This window comes from Camelus bactrianus, chromosome 30 (genome assembly GCF_048773025.1).
Source record: "Camelus bactrianus isolate YW-2024 breed Bactrian camel chromosome 30, ASM4877302v1, whole genome shotgun sequence".
Taxonomy (NCBI): domain Eukaryota; kingdom Metazoa; phylum Chordata; class Mammalia; order Artiodactyla; family Camelidae; genus Camelus; species Camelus bactrianus.
Genome location: NC_133568.1, coordinates 23946728 through 23967181, shown reverse-complemented (window position 1 = coordinate 23967181; position 20454 = coordinate 23946728). Strand labels below are relative to the sequence as shown.

Here is a 20454-nt window from a genome sequence, read left to right as displayed (position 1 = left end):
TGCGAGGGGATGACTTACCTGGAGCTCCACTTCGTTTTCTGACTTGACGACACCGCCATCCCCCAGTGGAGGATGCGACGAGGAGAGAAAAGAAACCCCGGAGAGAAATGAGCGTCCGGAGGAGCCGGCTGGAGAAGGACGAAGACGGAGAGCCGCGTCCCCAGCCCTTTCAACTCCGCCCGCCCTCGCTTCCAACGAGACCGGCGGGTATTCTGATGGGCGTGGCCCTGGGATTGTTAAAATCACAAACAAACGGAGGCCAGCCTTGACAGCCCCTTGAGCAGGAGAAAACAATTGAGTCATTCAGAGAGGCTTAATGCAGCCTATCTTGCCAGACCAACTTGACCTGGGTCACTTCTTGTTTACGCCTCCGGAACCCATGAACAAAACTTAGACTGTTCCCCAAAGTTGGTAAGCGGTAACCGCTAACCAGGTCCCTATCATTTAAGAAAATTCTGATGTTACCACCAACCGCTGTGAAGAATTTACAGTCACTGCCTCCTTGCTAGAGCTGCTTTCTAACAACACCCCCCTGAGCCTCGTTCCATGTTTGGTTTGAGGGCTCCTGGCTCACAAACTGTCTTTTTGGGGTGCACACAATAATCTCTCACTAATCACTACTTTGCTGATGCACAGGTTTTCTTCTGTTTCTGAACTTTCCACCTGATACGTGCTTACATCTCAGGTCAGCTCTACACTGAGCAGAGGGGTAGAGTCACATCTTGAAGTCACTCACTGTATCATCATTTAGGGTAGAAGCATGTCTAGGCAGAGAATAAAGAAACAAGTGAACAGACCCTCAGCTTGGGGAAACCCTGGCTCTTTGGGCCAGTGATGGGAGGAGACCATAAACGTGCATCCGGAATGAGGGATGAGAGGGCTGGTTGCTGGATGCCTGCCTGTAAACTGAGGTCTCCTTTTGGGGGTTTTCAGTGGTTCTACATCCTGGCTGCAAGCTAGAATCACTTCAGTGGTGGTAGGGGTGCTTTAAAAAGAAGGATGCTACCACAGCAGGCCAGACTGATTTGATGGGACTGGTATCTGATACTTCTTAATCATTTCTCCAGGTGAGTCTAGTATGCAGCTAAGGTTAAGAACCAACAGCAGACAGTACTTTCTCAGAGAGGCTGTGGGCGTGTGTAGGGTGGGAGGACCTATGGAATGCTTACCCATAGAGGATCAGAGAACTGTCATTTTGGGGAACATTTGTTCTTCCCAATTTTTCTATGCTTCCTTTCTCAGTACTTCAGCTAAAACAGCGGTTCTTAATGTGTGGTTTTCAAACCAACAGCAGTGGAACCACCTGGGAACTTGGTAAAAAGGGAGATAATTGGGCCCTGCCACAGGCCTACCCCATCAACCAATCCGGGAGGGGGATCAGTGATCTGTGTTTTAACAAGCCCTCTGGGTGCTTCTGGCAACTTGCTAAAACGTGAGAACCACGGGCATCAGTGAGCTGTTGCTACAACTCAGCTAGGTTGAGGGGGTGGTCACAAGACTAATTCATTTCTTCAGTGCTTGACCACAGCCTTAGGCTACAGACTAGCATGAGCCAACAGGCAGACGGCGGAGGGACTCAGTGGAAGAGAATACAGTGGGGGCCCCAGGGGCGAGAGTCAGTCCACCTGCTTGCTTCCTCTCGCATGAAAATGTTCTTTCCAACTTGAAGACCTGCAGACGCTGCACATTTTGATGCTGTACTTTTGTTGATATCTCCAGCCAAATCTGGTGTGCAAGGAAAAAGTGAGGGATGGGTCAGAGGAAACAGAGATCTGGTAAGTATTGGAGGGCAGGAAGGAGATGGCAGGGGGTGGCGGGGGGGAGACTGTACCAGAAGCTATAAGACTAATTTTAGTAAAACAGAAAGTTCAGTCCCTTCACTCCTAGGAGAGATCCTTGGCTGGTTATGATGCCACCTACAGCAGTAAACATGGAACAAAACAAGCCTTCACAATGGTAGCTCCGGGACCAGCAGCAGGTTTTGCTGATAAGCGCTTGTCATAGTTAGTAAATTAAAAGCATCGCCCCAGCCCCCTGCCCCCAGGGATCCATTATCACGATTCATTATCACCCATCCATCCCCAGCAAATGCAGGCAAGTCATGTCCCAGGGTGCCAGGCACTCTCTGTTAGTGGCTACTCGTGTGGCATTATTTTCTAGGTGATATGAAGACTGAAGCTTGATGCAATTCTGTTTCCAAGGCTGCTTCTAGTTCTTTAATTTCTGGTTCCCAGGAAGGCAACATGATTCAAATAAATTTTTTTTTTCACCTTTCAGTGCAAATCTGTATCTGAATACAGACTCTCTTATTTATTGGCTGTGTGACTTAACCTCATAGGAATTCACGTTTCTCAGCTATAAAGGGAGAATGATAAAAACATCTATCAGCAGATTTGATATGATGCTATGTGTGCACCGTACCGAGCCCAAGGCGTGGGACATACTATGTGCTCAGTTAGTGGAAGCTGTTTTCTGCATATGATTTTAGCATCGTGTACACTTTGTATAGTTTGCTATAAGATGTATCTTTATTGTGTAATACAGAAGTGAGTAAGATCTAGCAAAACTATTTTGGGAGTCAAATAAATTATTAAATGATCCCCTAAGTTTTTATTAAAACAAGACAGAATGGGGAAAAAAGAGAAAGAAAATGATGTGTGGTTTGTATTTTTTAATTTAACAGAGACCTCCTACCCCATTTTCCTTTCTTTGGATTAGAAGGCTGTATGACATTAAGGATGGGCCATGGGGTTTTGAAACATATAGATATGTGTTGGTCCCTGACTCGGTCAGCTTAATACTTAATTTCCTGACTGGGAGCTGATTGCAGAGACTGGAAGCCTTGGCAGCACCAACCTTGAGCCTCTGGCTTTCAGCATCTGCTTTTGTAAAATGTCAATAATAAAATCTCTATCTCCAGATTATGGTTAAGGTAAACGTACACTGCCAATAGAAGCAAGTGGCACATGGCAGGTGTTTGGTAATAACCTTCCCCCCATGGGAACCTTGTTTGTGCTCCAGCTCCCACAACCCCCGAGTCAGCTGGACAGAAGGTGCAGGTGCAGGAGAGGGATGGTTGGCCGGAGGGGGAGGTAGCAGTTACTAGGTTTGGCTAAGTGGACTGTGTGGCCCGGGAGAGCAGCGACCCCAGCACCTGGCAGGGAGGGAACACCTGAGACCGCGGAGGTACAGGAAGGTGGGGTGAATAGCCCCACTGCAGCCTCGCAGAACAGTCGCCTGGTCCCCAGGCACCAGGCAGCAGCTGCAGTGACACCTGACTCACTGCAGGGTTGTCTCCTCATCGCAGACCTACGGGAACAGAAAAGCCCGGCGGGTACAGCAGGACTGGCTGAGCCTGATGCCCTCAAGGCTGTCCGGGAGTGCAGACCCCCTTGTCACGGGCAAGTGCACAGGCTGGGATGACTGTGTTTCATTTAGACTAATACCAGTTCAAATACTTCTCCTGGCCCCCAAGCGGCCTTGAGTTTTGCAATATGTGGCTATGGAAGCTGCAAAAATTTGGTGACTGCTCTTGTGGCTTAATCAACCAATATAAAACTGATCCAAAGCCAGTTTAGCAGCAAATCCCAGACTGAAGTAACCTGTGTCCCCAGTGAGATGGCACAAGCCCTAAAAGATCATCAGCTCTTGTATGAGTTGTAATGATTAGCCCTGAAGCTACGTCCTGGCTGAACAAGAAGGAGGTGTGGGGGGGCCGACACTTCTGTTGTGTCTGGATTAACACCACTGTTGGGCTGTAATGATGCTGTGATAAAAATGGTTAAATGCTTATCTGAAATAAGACCCACTCGTGCCCTCTGGGGCTGATTCAGTAGGTGGAGGGGGAGGCTGGCATGCATGGCTGAGGTCACCACTGCTGGCTGCCCTCATCCTGCCTCCTGGAAGTCTATTGATAACAGGACTAATCAACTGACATATGAGACAGGTTGGATGGCACTGACCCAGCCCCTGTCAGAACTCAAATCTGAGTGCAGTGTTAGTTAGCATGGTGTGAGTTCCCTGTTGTTGCTGTAACAAATTGTAGCACACTTGGAGGTTTAAACAACACAAATTCATTATCTTAGAATTCTAGAGGTCAGAAGTCTGACATGGGTCCCACTTGGTCAAAACCTTCACTTCGAACTTCTAGCCTCTAGAACTATGAGAGAATAAATTTCTGATGCTTACAAACATCAGGTTTGTGATGATTTGTTATGACAACCCTAGAAAAGGAAGACAGTCTTCTTTGGAATTTTGTTACTGCCTGGCTATCCTACATGATGTTGAGGTTCTTCCTCACAAAGAATACACACTTATCTACATATCGTATGTCGTTATCTCTACTGCTCACCACAGGGCAACATCCGTGCAAGTAGGGATTTTACTATTATTTTTATTATTATTTTGCTTTTCTTTCTACAGTACTTACAAGAAGAACTGGTGGCTTTTTAAATGTCTAATAATATCATTCCTCAGGACACAGCATCATTCAGATTCTTGCCAAAATTCAACTACATTTTTGAAATACCCATAACCATCTTGGTAATGAAAAACTTGTTATAAAACAGTGCAGGGATAAATGCAAAATTTACCACAACAAACATTGAAGTTATATTCCCTTTCATATTCTTTTTCATTATAGGTTATTATGAGATATTGAATATATTTCCCTGTGTTATACAGTAGAACCTTGTTGTTATCTATTTTATATATAGTAAATAGTATTTGCAAATCCCAAACTCCCAATTTATCCCTCCATACCAGCCCCATAATCTCCATGGACTACTACTCAGCCATAAAAAAGAATGAAATCATGCCATTTACAGCAACATGAGTGAATCTGGAGATTGTCATACTAAGTGAAGTAAACCAGAAAGAGGAAGGAAAATACTATATGATATCACCTATATGTAGAATCTAAAAAATGACACAAATGAACTTATTTACAAAACAGAAACAGATTTAAGACATAGAAAACAAACCGATGGATGCTACCTGACTTTAAATGAAATTTATTTTACTAGATAAGACAATTTGAACATTTTATAAAAATTATGTCTTAATATTCTTTTATTCTTCATAAATTACATGTTACAAATACATGAAATAAGTAGTGAGATGGATTATGACATGTGAAAGCTCATACTGCCTACATCACAGAAAAAACTGAAAATCCGTTTAACTCATTTTGAAAAAAATTCTTCCTTTTATACTTCCTTTATGACTATTAAAACTAAAAGTGCACTGAAATTGATTTTTTCTTAAAATAGATTACTTATTAATAAGCAAAAAGTGGATAAGACAAATCTAATAAGAAGGAAATGAAAGAGACATTTCTAATACATTACAAGTCAGGCTAATAAGCAGTGACTCATTCAAACATAAAGACCAGAAAACATTAAAACTCAGAGAAGTTTTAATGGAGGGAAGGACACGTTTGGGTTTTAAAAATTTGTAGATCCAAATTTTCCTTCTTTTTTTCCTGTATTGTATTTAGAGCCAAAGGACGTAACACTAATTATAAGATGCTCATTAGTATGGGTAAAACCTTTCCAGCTACATTGTCCCCAAATGGTGCCAAATAAACAGTTTTGGGGGGAGAAACTGAATTAATTCTATCTGGCTTAAGGTAGGATAATTAATTTTAACTGGCTTAAGGTAAAATTATTCTCGTAATACAGACTCAGCCAGCTAATTATTTCTCCATATGTTACTGCCCCCCCACACACCTGCCTCGCCTTGGCAGAGACCTCTCACATTTCTCCACTCATCCCCCACACTGCCAAGGACATGCCACTAAAACAGACACCATCCTGGTTTCAGTGTGATAAGAACGGCTAGTGCAGAAGATTGGAAAATAAATTTCATTTGTGATATTAAACATCCTGGAAAATAAATGATTAAAAATTACTGTTAACAAAAGATGTTTATCCTAAGCCCTGTCCTCCCCAGAGTTACGCACCACCCACACCCTTCAATGACGCCAAATCAGAAACCACCTGGAGTCATTTACAGATATCGCAAACATATTATAAAGTATTCTGGGAACACTGATGTTAACTTGTGGTTTTTCAAATTTCAGTGCACATAAAAATCACCTAGTTACTTATTTTAAAATATATACATTCCTGGTTCCCAAGTTACATGCCTACTAATTCAGAAGTTTTATTTTCAGACAGCACCCTATTGGGTACAGAGAGGAACAGGATCCAACTTTAAGAAACAGTGCTCTAGGAGATCAGAACATCTAATCTATTTTTAAATTCCTTCATTTCACCACGTAATTTCTACCACACATACGTGGAGTAAGATGCTTTCAGAATAATGGAAAAGAAGCTGAAAGGGAACGATGAAGGTGATTTGTAATTATTATTTCTTGTTTGATTTCCTATTCACTTTGCACTAAAATAGAACCATGTTCACAAAAGAACAAAGAGGAATCATGCGATGGAAAATTAAATCAACACGGGTGAAAAAGCAAAGAGATGATTCTTGTTAGCTCCTGACGTATCGATGCTTCCTCTCCTCTGTTTGCCTAGAATTTAGACAGAACTAGAAAGGCTGCCGAATGCTGTGGAGATTTAAATACCGTTAAATTAAGCATAATAAAATGATAGGGAAACAAAGTGATGGCCAGTAACAGAGAAATATGAAATGAGAAATCCCTCAGTTATGCCAGCAACCATATTAAATGTAACTGTGTGAATTAAAAAGAAATAACTCCAGCAAGTGGAAAGAGTACAGTAAGCTGGACCAGGAGCCAACAGCTATTTTAGTGAAAATAGACTGAAATTCCAAAGAAATATTACAGTGTCCTCATGAACCCAAATTAGTGTCTTCATTTAAACCAGTAACTAAATTTTGGAAAATATAATAGGATCATGGAATTTTGGTGCTGGAAGAATCTCAACTGTTTAACCGAATTCTTCTTTTAAAAATTAAAAAGTAAAGCACAAGGAGCAGTCAGCCAAAATCACTCTAATGTTGAGCGTGGATCCAGGATTCGAGTTTCATTCTTTCATTCTTTAACCTCTGGTCCTGTTTTCCTGTTACATGTGAGTTGAGCCGCACCTTTAGCAGTTACCACTTTCATTGACTAATAATGCAGCTTGCTCTCCGGACCCTCTTTCATAAAGGCACTAACTGTTCATGGTGGCTCTGCCCTCAGACCTAGTCACCTTCTGGAGGCCTCACCTCCAAACGCCATCACATAGGTTTTAACGTCTGAGTTTTGGAGAAACGCAAACTCAGCAAATCTCAATGTTCCCAAAAGTCATCTATAGATTCAACAGAATCCCTATCAAAATCCTTATGGCAGTTTTTGCAGAAATGGAAAAGCTGATCCTCACATTCACAAGGAATTTCAGTTGGCCCTGAATGTCCAAAATGATACAGAAAAAGAGGAACAAAGTTAGAGGACCCGTGTTTCCTGATTTCGAAAAGGTAGGTGAATTCTCTGGCAGAATGATAAACACGTAGACCAATGGAACAGACTGGAGAGTCCAGAAAATAAACCCATACATCTATTAACAGCTGATTTTCAACAAAGGTGCTAAGACCATTCATTATGGAAAAAAGTAGTCTCTTCAACAAGTGGTGCTGAGGCAACTGGAAATTCATCTGTAATATAAAGAAGCTGGACTCCTATCTTTCAACCATATACAAAAATTAACTCAAATTGGATCAATGATCTAAATACAACAGGTAAAATTACAGAAGTCTTAGGAGAAAACATAGAAGTAGATCTTCATAAAGTTGGATTTAGCAATTGGATTCTTAGCAATGACACCTTAAAATCACAAACAACAAAAGAGAAAATAAATTGGAATTTGTCAAAATTAAAAATTGCATGCACCAGAAGACATTACCAAGAAAGTGCAAAGACAACCTAAAGACTGGTAGGAAATGTTTGCAAATCATAAACCTGAGAAGGGTTTAGTACCCAGAATATGCAAAGAGCTCTCATAACTCAACAACAAAAAGGCAAACAACCCTTTAAAAAATGGGCTTTGGGCTTGAATACACATTTCTCTGAAGAAGACAGACAAGTAGCCAAGAGCACACAGAAGATTTTTCAGCATAATCAGTCACGAGGGAAATGCAAATCAAAACCACAACACGATATACCACCTCACACCCACTAGGATGGGTATAATTTTTAAGATAAAGAAAAAAAGCCTGAGAGAACAAGTGTTGCTGAGGATATGGAGAAATAGGAATTCTCATACATTGTGTTGGAAAAGAAATGGTTCAGTCAATGTAAAAAAAAAAAAAAAGTTGGTCCTTCCAAAAGCTATACATAGAATTATCATTTGACCCAGAAATTCTAGATATATACCTAAAAGAATTGAAAACAGGTACCCAAATAAATACATATACATACATGTTTAAAATGGCACTGTTCAAAAGAGCCAAAAGATGGAAACAAGCTAAATGTCCATCAGCATATGAATGGATGAACAAATATATCAATGTTATTCAGCCAACAAAGGAATAAAGTTTTGACGCTCGCTGCAATGTGCACGGACCCTGAAAACCCTATGTTACGTTAAGGAAGTCAGGCACGAAAGGTTACTTGCTATATGATTCCATTTATATGAAATAGCCAGAACAGGTAAATCCATGGAGACAGGAAGCAGACTTGTGGTTGCTGGGGCCTTGGGAGGGGGCAGAATGAGAAGTTACTATCTAATATTTACGGGATTTGCTTTGGGGATGATGAAAATATTTTGGAACAGGTTAGAGGTAGTTGTACAACATTGTGAATGTGTTAAATGCCACTAAGTTACTCAATTTAAAATGGTTCATTTTAGGTAATGTGATTTCACTTTAAGAAAAATAAAGGGGAAAAAAAAGAGTGAGTGTCTCAGATCTATTAAAGTTATCTGAGTTTTTCACTAATCTTTCAGTTTTATTTAAAATTTTAATTTTAAAGAAATATAATCAGAGTCTTGTCATTTTAAATAAGAAGCTAAATATTTTTTATCGCTGCTTTAAATCAAGCTAATATAAATCAACTGATGACACCTGGGGCACTGCCAGTCATTTTCTAATAATACAGTGAATTATTAGCAGCATGCTAGTCATATCAAATACAAAATGAGGTATCATTTCATATCTGAATATCATAATTTATATTATAATATTTCATGAAGTTCTAGTTCTGTTAAATATAAGTGACCTAAAGTGTCAAAATTTGCATCTTTGTTTTAATTGGCGGTGGGATAAAATATCCTTTATCTGATACACGTGAAGGAGATTTTAAAAGATAAGCCTCCAAAAACCCTACAGAGTTTCTTGCTCTCTAACATTTGCCTTGTAACAGAATAAAAGGGAGAGCATAAGACTGAACCATAAATCAAAATGTACAATGCAGTTTTAGTAATGAAAATCAAAGCATGAACACATACATTTAATTATTAATTTGATTATGAGGATGTGCCAAACACTATAGTAGGAGCTGGGATTTAATATTCATCTTTTTAATTTAACAAGACATGACAGCATTCGGGGTTTAGTAAGAGAAAGTGAAACTCCATCCAGCAATAATTTATGCCTAGAAATAAAGCTTCGTGCACACAAATCTTATTTGTGTAACATTGCTCCAGTGGAGAATCATAAAACAGGAAGAAAAATAGTACTTATTTTAGAATTAAATTTGTAGAAATCAATTCATTGTGTGTGTGTGAGAGAGAGAGAGAGAGGAGGTTAATATTAAAGTAAATGTCACCCTATTTTGCAGCATATTGATTTATTTCAATTCAGTGGGGAACTTTCAGTACATACCTTCCTTATGACATCAGTGAATGGTACTTATGTGTCTTATCTCTGTTAACTTTAGAAATTCTTCGGCAAAAGGACATTGTTCTGCTCAACCCACACAATCCCATCCACCTTTGTTAAAGTTTGTACAAAACCATGATGTGTTTCTAAGTTTCATGAAATAAACAGCTTACTTTGAAGAACATCTTGTGTGAAGCCTAGTGTTTTGCTATAAGCAAGACATTCTTCAAAATTATTCTTATTTTTATAAACAAAATGTTTCATTTATAAAAAAGGGTTATTTTTTCATGTGTCTAAAAGTACAGTATAAGTTTATACTAATCACTACATTAAAAATGGAAGTTCCTAGTGTATCTCAGAGAGCAAAGCTATGTAAGAACAGTTGGGGAAAAACATAAAATCACCCTGTCTAATAACCCCAAATTATAGAATTCTAAATTTTAACTATTACCATTTTACAACAGTAAAAGAATAGATACAATTATTGTTTATTTGTAAATTATTCAATAATTTTATGAGTAGAAGAACACCTTGGAGGAACACTAATGAATGGGAAAAAGTTACCAAATCCATAGGTTTGCCTGCTACACCACTGAATAGGAATTAAAATATTTTTGAAGACAAAGTTACTAACCAGAATAAATATAATGTCATTCCTATTCAAGGAGTGGACACTGGCAGTAAAGTAAATTCATTAGGAATTGACTTTGATGGCCTTTCCACTTTCAGATTAATTCATCATTTTCCTGAGACACATCAATTACTACTCTGTCACATTAACTTTCTGAGAATGACCCACTAGGTGACCAGAATGAAGGGAATCAGATGCCAGAATGACTTGGGAAAACAAGCTCCCCAAGTGTTTCATGAGAGCCATGTTGACGCGTTCAGGGGGCTTTGCTCAGTGGACCACTGACTGCTTTTTCCAAAACCCTCTCACTTGAAACAGAATTGTTTGCAATGGAAAAATACACGCATTGCCTATCAACAGAATCAAGGCTTTGCAAGCACAGGAATCTGCCCCATACACTGAAGAAAGCAAATCAGCATTTATAGGGTAGATATCATATTTTTTAAAAATCATTGGGAATTGTAATTCTACTTTCCCCACTACAGCAAAATCAGGACATATTTTGGTAGGTATTAGGTCATACGTGTTTGTTCCGTCCTTGGTTATTTGTTATGTTTTATCACTTTATGGTGAGGTGAGCACAAATCCCACTTTTCACTTCCTTTCCTCTCATTTGTGTTCTCTTCCTTTATCCTCTGTCCTGAAGTTCAGAGAAGTGAACAAAAGGAGGAATGGGAGAGGTCAGAAAGGGGTTACAATTAGGGAAGTATTTACAGTTGTTTATTTTTATCTTTATCTTTTCACTAAGCCCTGGGGAACATGTTCTTTTTTTAGCCCCAAGATTACATTCTTTTCCCAAACCTCCCTTTCCTCTGTGCCTCTCATAGGCATGGTCCCACTTCTCATAATGAATATGAGATGTCTGTTCATGCTGATTTCTAGAGTCTAGCTTTCTTTCTCTTACTGCAAATTTATAGAAAGCTCATCTGCCCTTAAATCTCCAGGACTATGTTTCAAACAGACAACCTAATGTACATATTACAAATTCCTTCATTCTTTCTTTTTTAAATTCACTCATTTCATCTTACTATTAAATAAAACAATTACAAAAACTGCAAGAGAGATCTGATCTAGTCAGGAAGATCAGAAAAGGCTTTCCAGAGGAAGCAGAACATAGTTAATACCTGAAGAATTATAATGACTTAAGAAAGCAAATGGGAGGTGGTGAGGGTTGTGGGGGGGCAGATTGTAGCAACTCGAACAAGGAGGGCTGCTGGAACCTGAACCCAGAGCAAGTCTTCACACAGGTACACAGGCTGCAGCTGTCGGAGAGCGCTGGGGTCAGAAACACTGTATGCTGCCCCATGAAACATGGTGCCAGCTGCACTTCAGATGTATCCTGTTCAGCTGAACACAGTTATTTAATATAACTATTTATTTTGTATTTAGGAAAAGGGCCTGAATCTATCTAGAGGTTGTCAAAGGGAGAAAGTGACTCAAAGCACTGGCCAATATGATGTTTTAAGACTGAGAGAGACCAGGAAGATGTGCTGCCCTTTGAATTTCCCATCTCTGCACAGTTGCAGTGTTGCCTAAATGGATATGCCTAAACATATCCCTAAGTTCACTGTTGGCTTAACTGACAGGTGTGTAAGCTTGATGATCTCAGAGAAATCTGGTGATGGAATAAATCTACATAGGAAATGAGGGTGTTTTCCCTAGAGTGAGAATTCTATGCAAAGGTCCTGTGGTAGGAGAAAGCGACAAGAAGTTCAGGGACTATATACTGAGAGCAAGTAGAGAAAAGTAAGCAAGGAGGAAAAATAACTCTGGTAGTAGAATTGAATCCTAAGAGGGTGACTGGCTACAAGGGTGCAGAGAAAGCATGAGTAACTGCCGCAGACCGGGTCCTCGCTCCTCTCAAGTGTGGTCTGTGGAACAGCAGTGTCCGCATCCTCTGAACGCTTCACAGAAATGCAGCATCTCAGGCCTCACCCCAGACCCACCGGATCAGAAAGAATCAGAGACGTAGAGATGCTTTTTCACTAATTTAAAATATACAATAAGCCATCATATAGTGGAAACTTAAAAAGTGTGAGCTAAAAATAATGTATTTGTCATTTCTTTCCAGACCACAGTGTATCATGAACACCCCACGGTAGCTATCACCATAACTTTTAATACACTTCAAATTTTTAGTGACATTGATCATGTGAAAGAAAAAGAAGAACATTTTTTAACAAACAATTCAGGTAACTGAATTCAAATTTGCTGAATGCACTGAAGATGTTTTTAAAAATATGAAATTGCATTACTGATCCCAACATGTATGTTTCTGCATATTAATGAGCATAAGTGGATTTTTTAATGTTGGGTGGAGATGCACAGACTAATGATCGAATGTCACCAGTATAACTAACTACTGGCTGTGAAGTCAGAGTTTCAGATGCAGCTCCATTGCTCTCCTCTTAAACCATACACTGATTCCTTTTCATTTTCCAAAGCTATTCTCAAGCATCTTTGCTGTCAATTTAAAATGCAGCTTCATTCTGAGATGAGGACTGAATACTGCCGCAGAAGTTCATCACCAGACGTCAGTTGTTCTGATTATATTAACGTCACAGAACGGTGCCACCACTATCCAAAGCAACAACAAACCAAAAGATCCACATGTTGAAGCTGTTCTAGAAAAGTCTATGGCAGTGGTTTATGGTTTAAAAATAAACTACCTCTATAGTGGTAATCTGCCAATCAATCCATTAAAAATTCAGGTGCAGTGCTATTTTCTTTTTAATTGTAGAAGACGGATGCACACACAGCCTTAAGCATAAGCTGTAAAAGCAACTACCAGAGATTTATGTGATGGAATCACTCGTGTGAAGAAGAATCTTTGTCTTTAAATTAATAGTGCAATTTAAAATTGAAAGGCATTTTCTTTGCAAATGCATTCCCTATTACGCTAAAGCCAAAAACACTGTGTAAAAGTCCTCCCCCAGGAATTTATAAAAAATTTCATTAAACAAGGAGATTGTTCAAACTCAAGAAACAATCAGTCAATTCATTAACAAAATGAACTAATGTGGAGATTTCTATGAGCAGCAAATAGACTTGTGTCTGCCACAAATATTTGCTAAAAGTAACGTGGTAAGACACTTCACATCTCTTCTGGAGGCTGACGATGAGTGGTGTTTACAGTTCTGTCTCCTACCTGCCAGCACCTGCTTCTCTGGCCTGGCACATATGTAGTAATTTTATGCATACAGATATCTGGTACTTCTAAATGGTAATTATATGCTTGTTACTTGTTACTCCTATGTGGTACTTATGCACATAATTTTTATACGTATAGATTAGTTTTTATTGAAATAATGTTAAAAGTACAATTCCGCTTTGTGTATAATAATATCCTCGCTATTCCCTGGAGCTTGGCATGTTCTACATGCAGCTTTGATCAGTCTGCATCTGGGGACATCTGAATCTTGATATTTTGGTCTGTGGGGCTCTCTGTGGCACTAAGGATTTTGACCTGCAGCTCCTCCATGATACGTAGTAATTATTTTGGTTCAAGTAGTGGGTCTGAATTCTTAATGAAAGGGTAAAAGGTCACTAGCACCTCCTCCCTGCCATTAAAAGGATGTACACTTAAGGAACATTCTTCCGATTGATGAGCACACTCATCGTTCAGACCTTAATCTCCCCAGTTCTCAAGTTCTGTCTAATTCTAGGCAAAAGAACTGCACTGGTCCCAAAGAGCCCAGGTCAAAACTTGCCCTGTTCGCAGGACAAGCCTGCTGACATATGCCGGCTCCAAACAGCCGCCAATCAGCCCTCGAGTCTCCTAACTGACATACTTTATGCCACAACAGTTTGATACGACTAGAAAGTCATCAGAATGGAATAGAGTAAATTACTCTTTCATCTGTGTTCTCATTCCACTTTATTCTTAGCAAATCATCGCAACGTATTACTGATAACAACTTCCGTGTTCATCTGCCTAGACAGACTCGAAGCCCGTGCTGGGCAGGGATGATGGCTTCATTCGTCTTTCACGTCACCAGCAGCTAGAGCAGTGACTGAACAGAGCGTAATATAAATAAATGCCTGTTCTGTTCAAGTGAATCAAAGAGAAACAGACATTTTGATGATCACAACTTGTTCCATAACTGAAATAGTTTTGTGCTTTCACAAGTAGCAATCTGCAAAAAATTCTCTATACATTTATTATTTGTGTATATGTCAGAACTAGAAGCCATTATGGATGGTTTATGAATCCATATAATAGAAAATTATGATCACTCACTATAACATTTAACTTTAGATATTTGCATTGCCAAGTCATGAAACACTAATGCAATTTAATCTTGCATTGGCAATAAATCCCTAGAATCACAAAGAATAGGGAAGAGTGATACGGAATTCAATTTTTCTGCCTATTTAGCTTTTAGAGCTCATATGAGTATTAAATACTTATCTGACTCAAAAATACGAACTTTTCAGACATATTTTTAACTTACTGTTAAAAGAATTGAGTGAAAAAATAGAATTGTGCATTAAGATACTACAGATAGTTTAATGGAAGAAATGGAAATAAGATGAATATGTTTTGCAGTATACTGACACACACATAAATTATAACTGCAACTAAGAGAATATTTTAAAAATCTAAAAGCCATTTATCAAAAAAAAAATCCCATTGATAACAGTAATTTATGTCTATTGACTTCAGGATAAACAATTCCAAAACAACCTAAATTTCCCGAAGTCAAAATTTGCATTTAATTCTAGTTTTAACATTTATTGCCGTAGCCTATAAAAGCTATTTGTAACACAATGTGCTTAATTGCCTCAAAAATAATTTTTCTGAGGCTGAAAAGAAACCAAAGAGGAGTAAAACCAGCTACATTTAAATGTTTACGCAGATAACCATAGTGGCTGACAAATGCTTATTGTCTCGTTGCCCAAACTAATGGAAAGACAGACTTATCGAAAATAAGATCAATTGTCACTTTCTCTGGAAAGCCTTCCCTGAAACCCACTCCACACCCAGACTCAGATCTCCCCTCTACCTCCTATCAAAGAACACTCTATTTTTCATCATAGAATTGGTCATAACTGTAATTAAATAAATATGTGCATTAAAACTTAATGCCTTTCTAAAAAAAAAAAAGAAAGAAAGAAAGTAAATAAGATCAATGGCTTAGAAAACACAAAGACAAAACTGTAACAGGAAACCAAAAACACAAAAGTCCATCCCTTCGTGTTCTGGAAAAGCTTGAAACCATCAGATTGTCATATTCTAACAGTTTCATACAAAATTCATCACACTCTCCTATGCATGAACAGCGTTTTTTATGTCTCTTTACTACAGTGGGAAAGATTAGGCTGTCAGATATTAGACAGCACAACAGGAGGTACTCAGATGTGAGGGGCGCAGAAGCGAAGGCAGCACCCAGGAGACGCCACGGAGGGAACGCACAGGAAGTGGCAACGTTTGCTCCCAGGAGCGCCCGCCCGCAATACACTCATACCTTGTTTTTCTCCTGCAGTTCAATTTGTGATGTCTTGAAATCAGGACCTTGAGAGTTTGCGCTTAATCTATTTTTTCTGTCCAGGAGCTCTTCCATTTCTTTCACCTGGACCTTTAGCCTTCTGTTTTCTCTCTCCAGTCCTCGTCTTTCTGCTTCGAGTGTTTCCCTCTTGTCCGACTCCGATGTATTTGCAGCCTGCAATCTCCCCAGCTAAACACAGGAAACACAGAAAAGCAGTGTGTAGCATTTGTAGTCGCCCAAAGGCCAGGCACCCAGCAAACAGGCCTCCACTAAGAAAGGTTCATGGATATGTCCATTTATACAATTTTTAAAAAGAAATTCTATTTATCTGAAAAGTTGAGAACAATACAAAAGCCCTAAGACCAGACCATGCCCTGGATAAATACACACCTGTCTTCCTGGTTCATTTGACTATCTCTAGAACCAAACAGCCCAAATTTGTCAAGTAAATACGTTAAGTGAAAAACTGATGGTATTTTGCCAACAATCTGCACTCAATTGATGAACATGTCTCAGTTGAGAAGGCACAAAATCATTTCTTGGGCAATTTTGGTTGGATGGATATAGTTCATGTATTCATTTACTCATTTATTCACTTATTTACTGTACCTTTCAACTTCCAGGCACTATGCTAGTCTCTGCAAATAAAGACAAGTGAATGTCATAAAATATCATATACGCTGTGATTAAAGTACTATACAATATAGTCAAACTCACCTGAGCGAATGGCCAATTTGATTTTCAGGGAATAGAGGTTGGCAAACCATGGCCAGTGAACCAAATCTGACCATCGATTTTAGTAGGTCCCACACTAATGACTGAATAAAAAAATCAAAAGAATCCTATTTCAGACAATTAACATTATATAAAATTCAAAATTCCGTGCCACAAATAAAGTGGAATTGGAATACAGCCATGCTCATTTGTTCACAGATGTCTTGTGACGGTTTTCACGCCATGTCAGCAGAGTTGAGCTGTTGGGACAGAGACTGTGCGACTGGCAAAGCCTAAGATATGGCCCCTTACAGAAGACTCGCTCGCCTCTCCATTCCTTCCAGCGTTCCCAGCCAAGGCTGCATATGAGACTCTCTTAGAGAGATGTTTGTAATGACCAGAACTTGCCTCTAGAAGTTTTGATTTAATAGATTTGGGGTCATTTCAATATCTCCCTGGGTCAATTTTTATTATGTTAACATTTTTTGTATTTAGATTTTTAAGAGGCAATAACAAATGCGTTTATTTTCTGCAGTGTTGTTACGTTTTAATGTTCACTTATTATTAAAGTGAGGTTGAACTATATTTGCCTGTTCCCATCTTCCCCTTGCTCTGGATGCTGTAAGTAGACGTGATTAATAGCTCTAACTGCTCATCCTGAGCTCTGAATTCTAGTCCTAACTTCACTATTGATTCTTTGGGTAAGCTCAGGGAGGTAACTTCACCTCCCTCATGTGGACAATTTACTCTCTTACCTGATAGGATCTGTGAGAAGTAAAATTAATTAAATTGATGGGAAAGCATTTTGTATAGCAATGTACTACTTAGAGAAGAAACACCGTGGTGATATAATTTAAGGAAAAATATACGTTTATCCCCTTTGGCATATGTATACCCAAATGTCCAGGTAACTTGTGGCATTAATCTCTCCAATGAAGCCACTCTTCACAAGAGAAAAACTAGTGGAACCTAGTTCTGGTTCTGTCACTTACTATTGGTTGATTCTAGACAAGACATACACCTTCTGTTCCTCAGTTTTCTGAATAAAATTAGAATGAGAACACCAAACCCACCAAATTCAAGTTATTGTAAGAACTGAGTAAGATCAATCATTTAAAATGCTTCCTAAACTACATAACATGATAGTTATGTAAAACTATTTGTTACAGATAAAAATTGGAAATTACTTATTTTTACATTAGTTGGTTTTAAAACCTAATGGCTAATTTAGTTTAAAGTACTATTCAAAGTATTGAATAGTATTATACTGTTATAAAGTATTTTTATTGACATTTTAAGTTCTAAAAGAGAAGTCAGCATTAAGAAAATGTTAGACTTCAATAATATCATTGGAAATGAATTTTGATTTTAAAAATTCTAAAAACTGCTTTTTCATACGGATGTAATTGTGCTATTATTGTAGAAAATGTTCTGTTCCCAAATCTAAGAGAGGCTCCAGCTTCTAAAAAACAAGAAACTAAAATTACATTCTTGGCACTAGACCTTGTTTATCAATTAAATATAATAAACTAAGGGATCAAATTTTAGATGATGTGGTTTTGACATTTGGGGTGCCTATTTGGGATGTGAGGTGAAAACAGTATTTCACAATCCAATTTAGAACATGACATTACTTTAATTATTAAGATTAATGCTTAAACTTTTTGACTAACAGCACATCACTTATCAGAATGAAAATAATAAAGCTGGAATAAAAAGTCATCAACTTTGAGATGAAAAATTAATTTTAGGAGAATAAATGTATTTTTGGTCAAGGACAAATATGATGCTGTGTCAAGTCTTTATAAAACTGTAGGCATTTAAAAGAAATTGCTGAAGTCAATTTTATACCTAATAACAGATAACAGGTAGAAATAAGATTTTAAATATGTAATAGATGGTTTGAATGAATAAATTCTAAATCTTAAAAAAAAAATAATTGAAGAAAGAATTCTTTTAACAGCATAACAGCAAAGCTTAAATAATGATGTGTGATTATTTACTATTTGAAGATTTTTGTTGCCATACCAATTACCTGATAAATTAAGGTATATAACACACATTAAAAAGGTAAAGGTTCTGTGAAAATTGGATCATAAATATAAGCAGTTTTGGTTTTGTTTTCATTTTATAAAATTATTTTCTGTCAGATTATTCTTTTCCAAGAATCATATGAAAATGTACCACCTTAAAAGCCATTCAATTAACTGCAAGTTAAAATGATGAAAGAAAGATCAGGTAGTATTTTAAGCTATCAGAGTTTACTGTAAGCAATTCTAATAATGATTGTATCAAACTGAAATAGAATTCCATTGATTTGCTTCCAATGCTCAAGGAAAAAATCCTAAAACATTTTAATTTTAACTCTAATATACTGTGAATTTTAACTAATACTGGGTACTAGTCTTAAATGAATTGCATGCAATACAGGCAGTATTGAAAAATATTTTCTAAAAATTTTTAATGTAAAAGTATATTCTAACCAAGCAAACACTAAAATATTTATTGATTTAATGACCTCCAATTTTATGCATATTAAACATTGAGAAAAATATATACATGTCCTACTATTCAGCTATTTAAAGAGTAGTTATTGAGTATCTTTCAGACACTGAATATACTGTTGTCAAAATAAAAATAAACATAAGTATAAATTGGGCAGCAACTCATAAAGGAGAAAAGCTGCCGGGTGCTATGGGAAAGACTTGCAGTGCATCAGGCAATCAGAGGAGGTTATTGGAAGAAACGATGTTTAAGCTGAAACCTGAAGCTTAAGAAGGCAGGGGTTAGAATCAAGGCAAGAATGTCTCAGTAAAGAGAAGCAGGACGTAGTTTTGAATGTAAGAGCCAAGAGCTCGATCATGAGGTGTTAGGAGTTGGGGAGAGTGAAGTATGAAAGCAAGTTAAACAAGTAGACACTGGTTCTCAAACAGTTCTTAAAAGCGCATGTAAGAATTGTTTGAGTTCCTTGTGAAATATGTCGTAATTATTCCTAAGGATAAATATTGGGTCATTTCTTTTACTTGTATATTTATGCATTTATTTACTTCCTTCCTTCCAGTTTATGGAGACAGAGCTGACATACAGCACTTTATAAGTTTAAGGCATGCAGCATAATGACTGGGCCATTTCTAAACATACTCATCGGCCAGCTCAGTCTTCATCGATTGTCACTGCTTGACACTGCTCAAAGGATGTCAATGACAGGTTGCAATGAGTGTATATTATCTAGAAAGTAAGTTTTACAAAACCGGAACGGTGTCACCTGACACGTTCTATGTAAATGTTTTGTAAGGACCCTTGGAGGAAGGAGTAAGTACCTAGCAATAGTCTCTGGGAAAAAGCTTCTCTGTATTTCAATTAAATTAGGCACAAAGTGACATTAAGATAGCAGCCTAGAAGAGCCAGAGATTTAACTCACCATTACTGAACATCAATAGAATTTCTCGGTACATTTACTCTTAACTCTCTTTTGCTGTTTTCATAGCTGCATTGCATCTTGTGATAGGTGAACACAAGGAGGTAAAGAGAGGATTTTCAGTAAAATGACCTAGAGTTGAGTACCAATTCTTTTTATCCCGGGAGACTCCATTTTTCATTTATAAGATACGAAAAATATTTTCTACAGCCTACGGTGTTTTGAGGTAGGAATTATTTAGTAGGGGGAAGTTATTAAACTTTCAAACTCAACACAAATATTTCTTGTCATAAGGGTTTTTTTCTAAAGAACAAAACGCATCAACGGCCAATTCAAATAATGACAGGAGGAAACAGTGTATTATTTTTCATCATGTTTTACCAAGATAACAATCATTTTGTAAATGGACCTTGTCAACT

At 38.0% G+C, this 20454-nt stretch overlaps 1 protein-coding gene across 9 annotated transcripts in view; it reads right to left on the bottom strand.

The window, feature by feature from the left end:
- The window catches only part of CCDC102B (coiled-coil domain containing 102B), a 318630-nt gene that overhangs the window by 91954 nt on the left and 206222 nt on the right, over positions 1 to 20454 (bottom strand). For all 9 annotated transcript variants that reach the window (XM_074355387.1, XM_074355386.1, XM_074355385.1 and 6 more), the window contains one exon: positions 15883 to 16092. In XM_074355387.1, coding sequence (XP_074211488.1) covers positions 15883 to 16092 — 210 coding nt within the window. The remainder of the gene's footprint in view (positions 1 to 15882; positions 16093 to 20454) is intronic.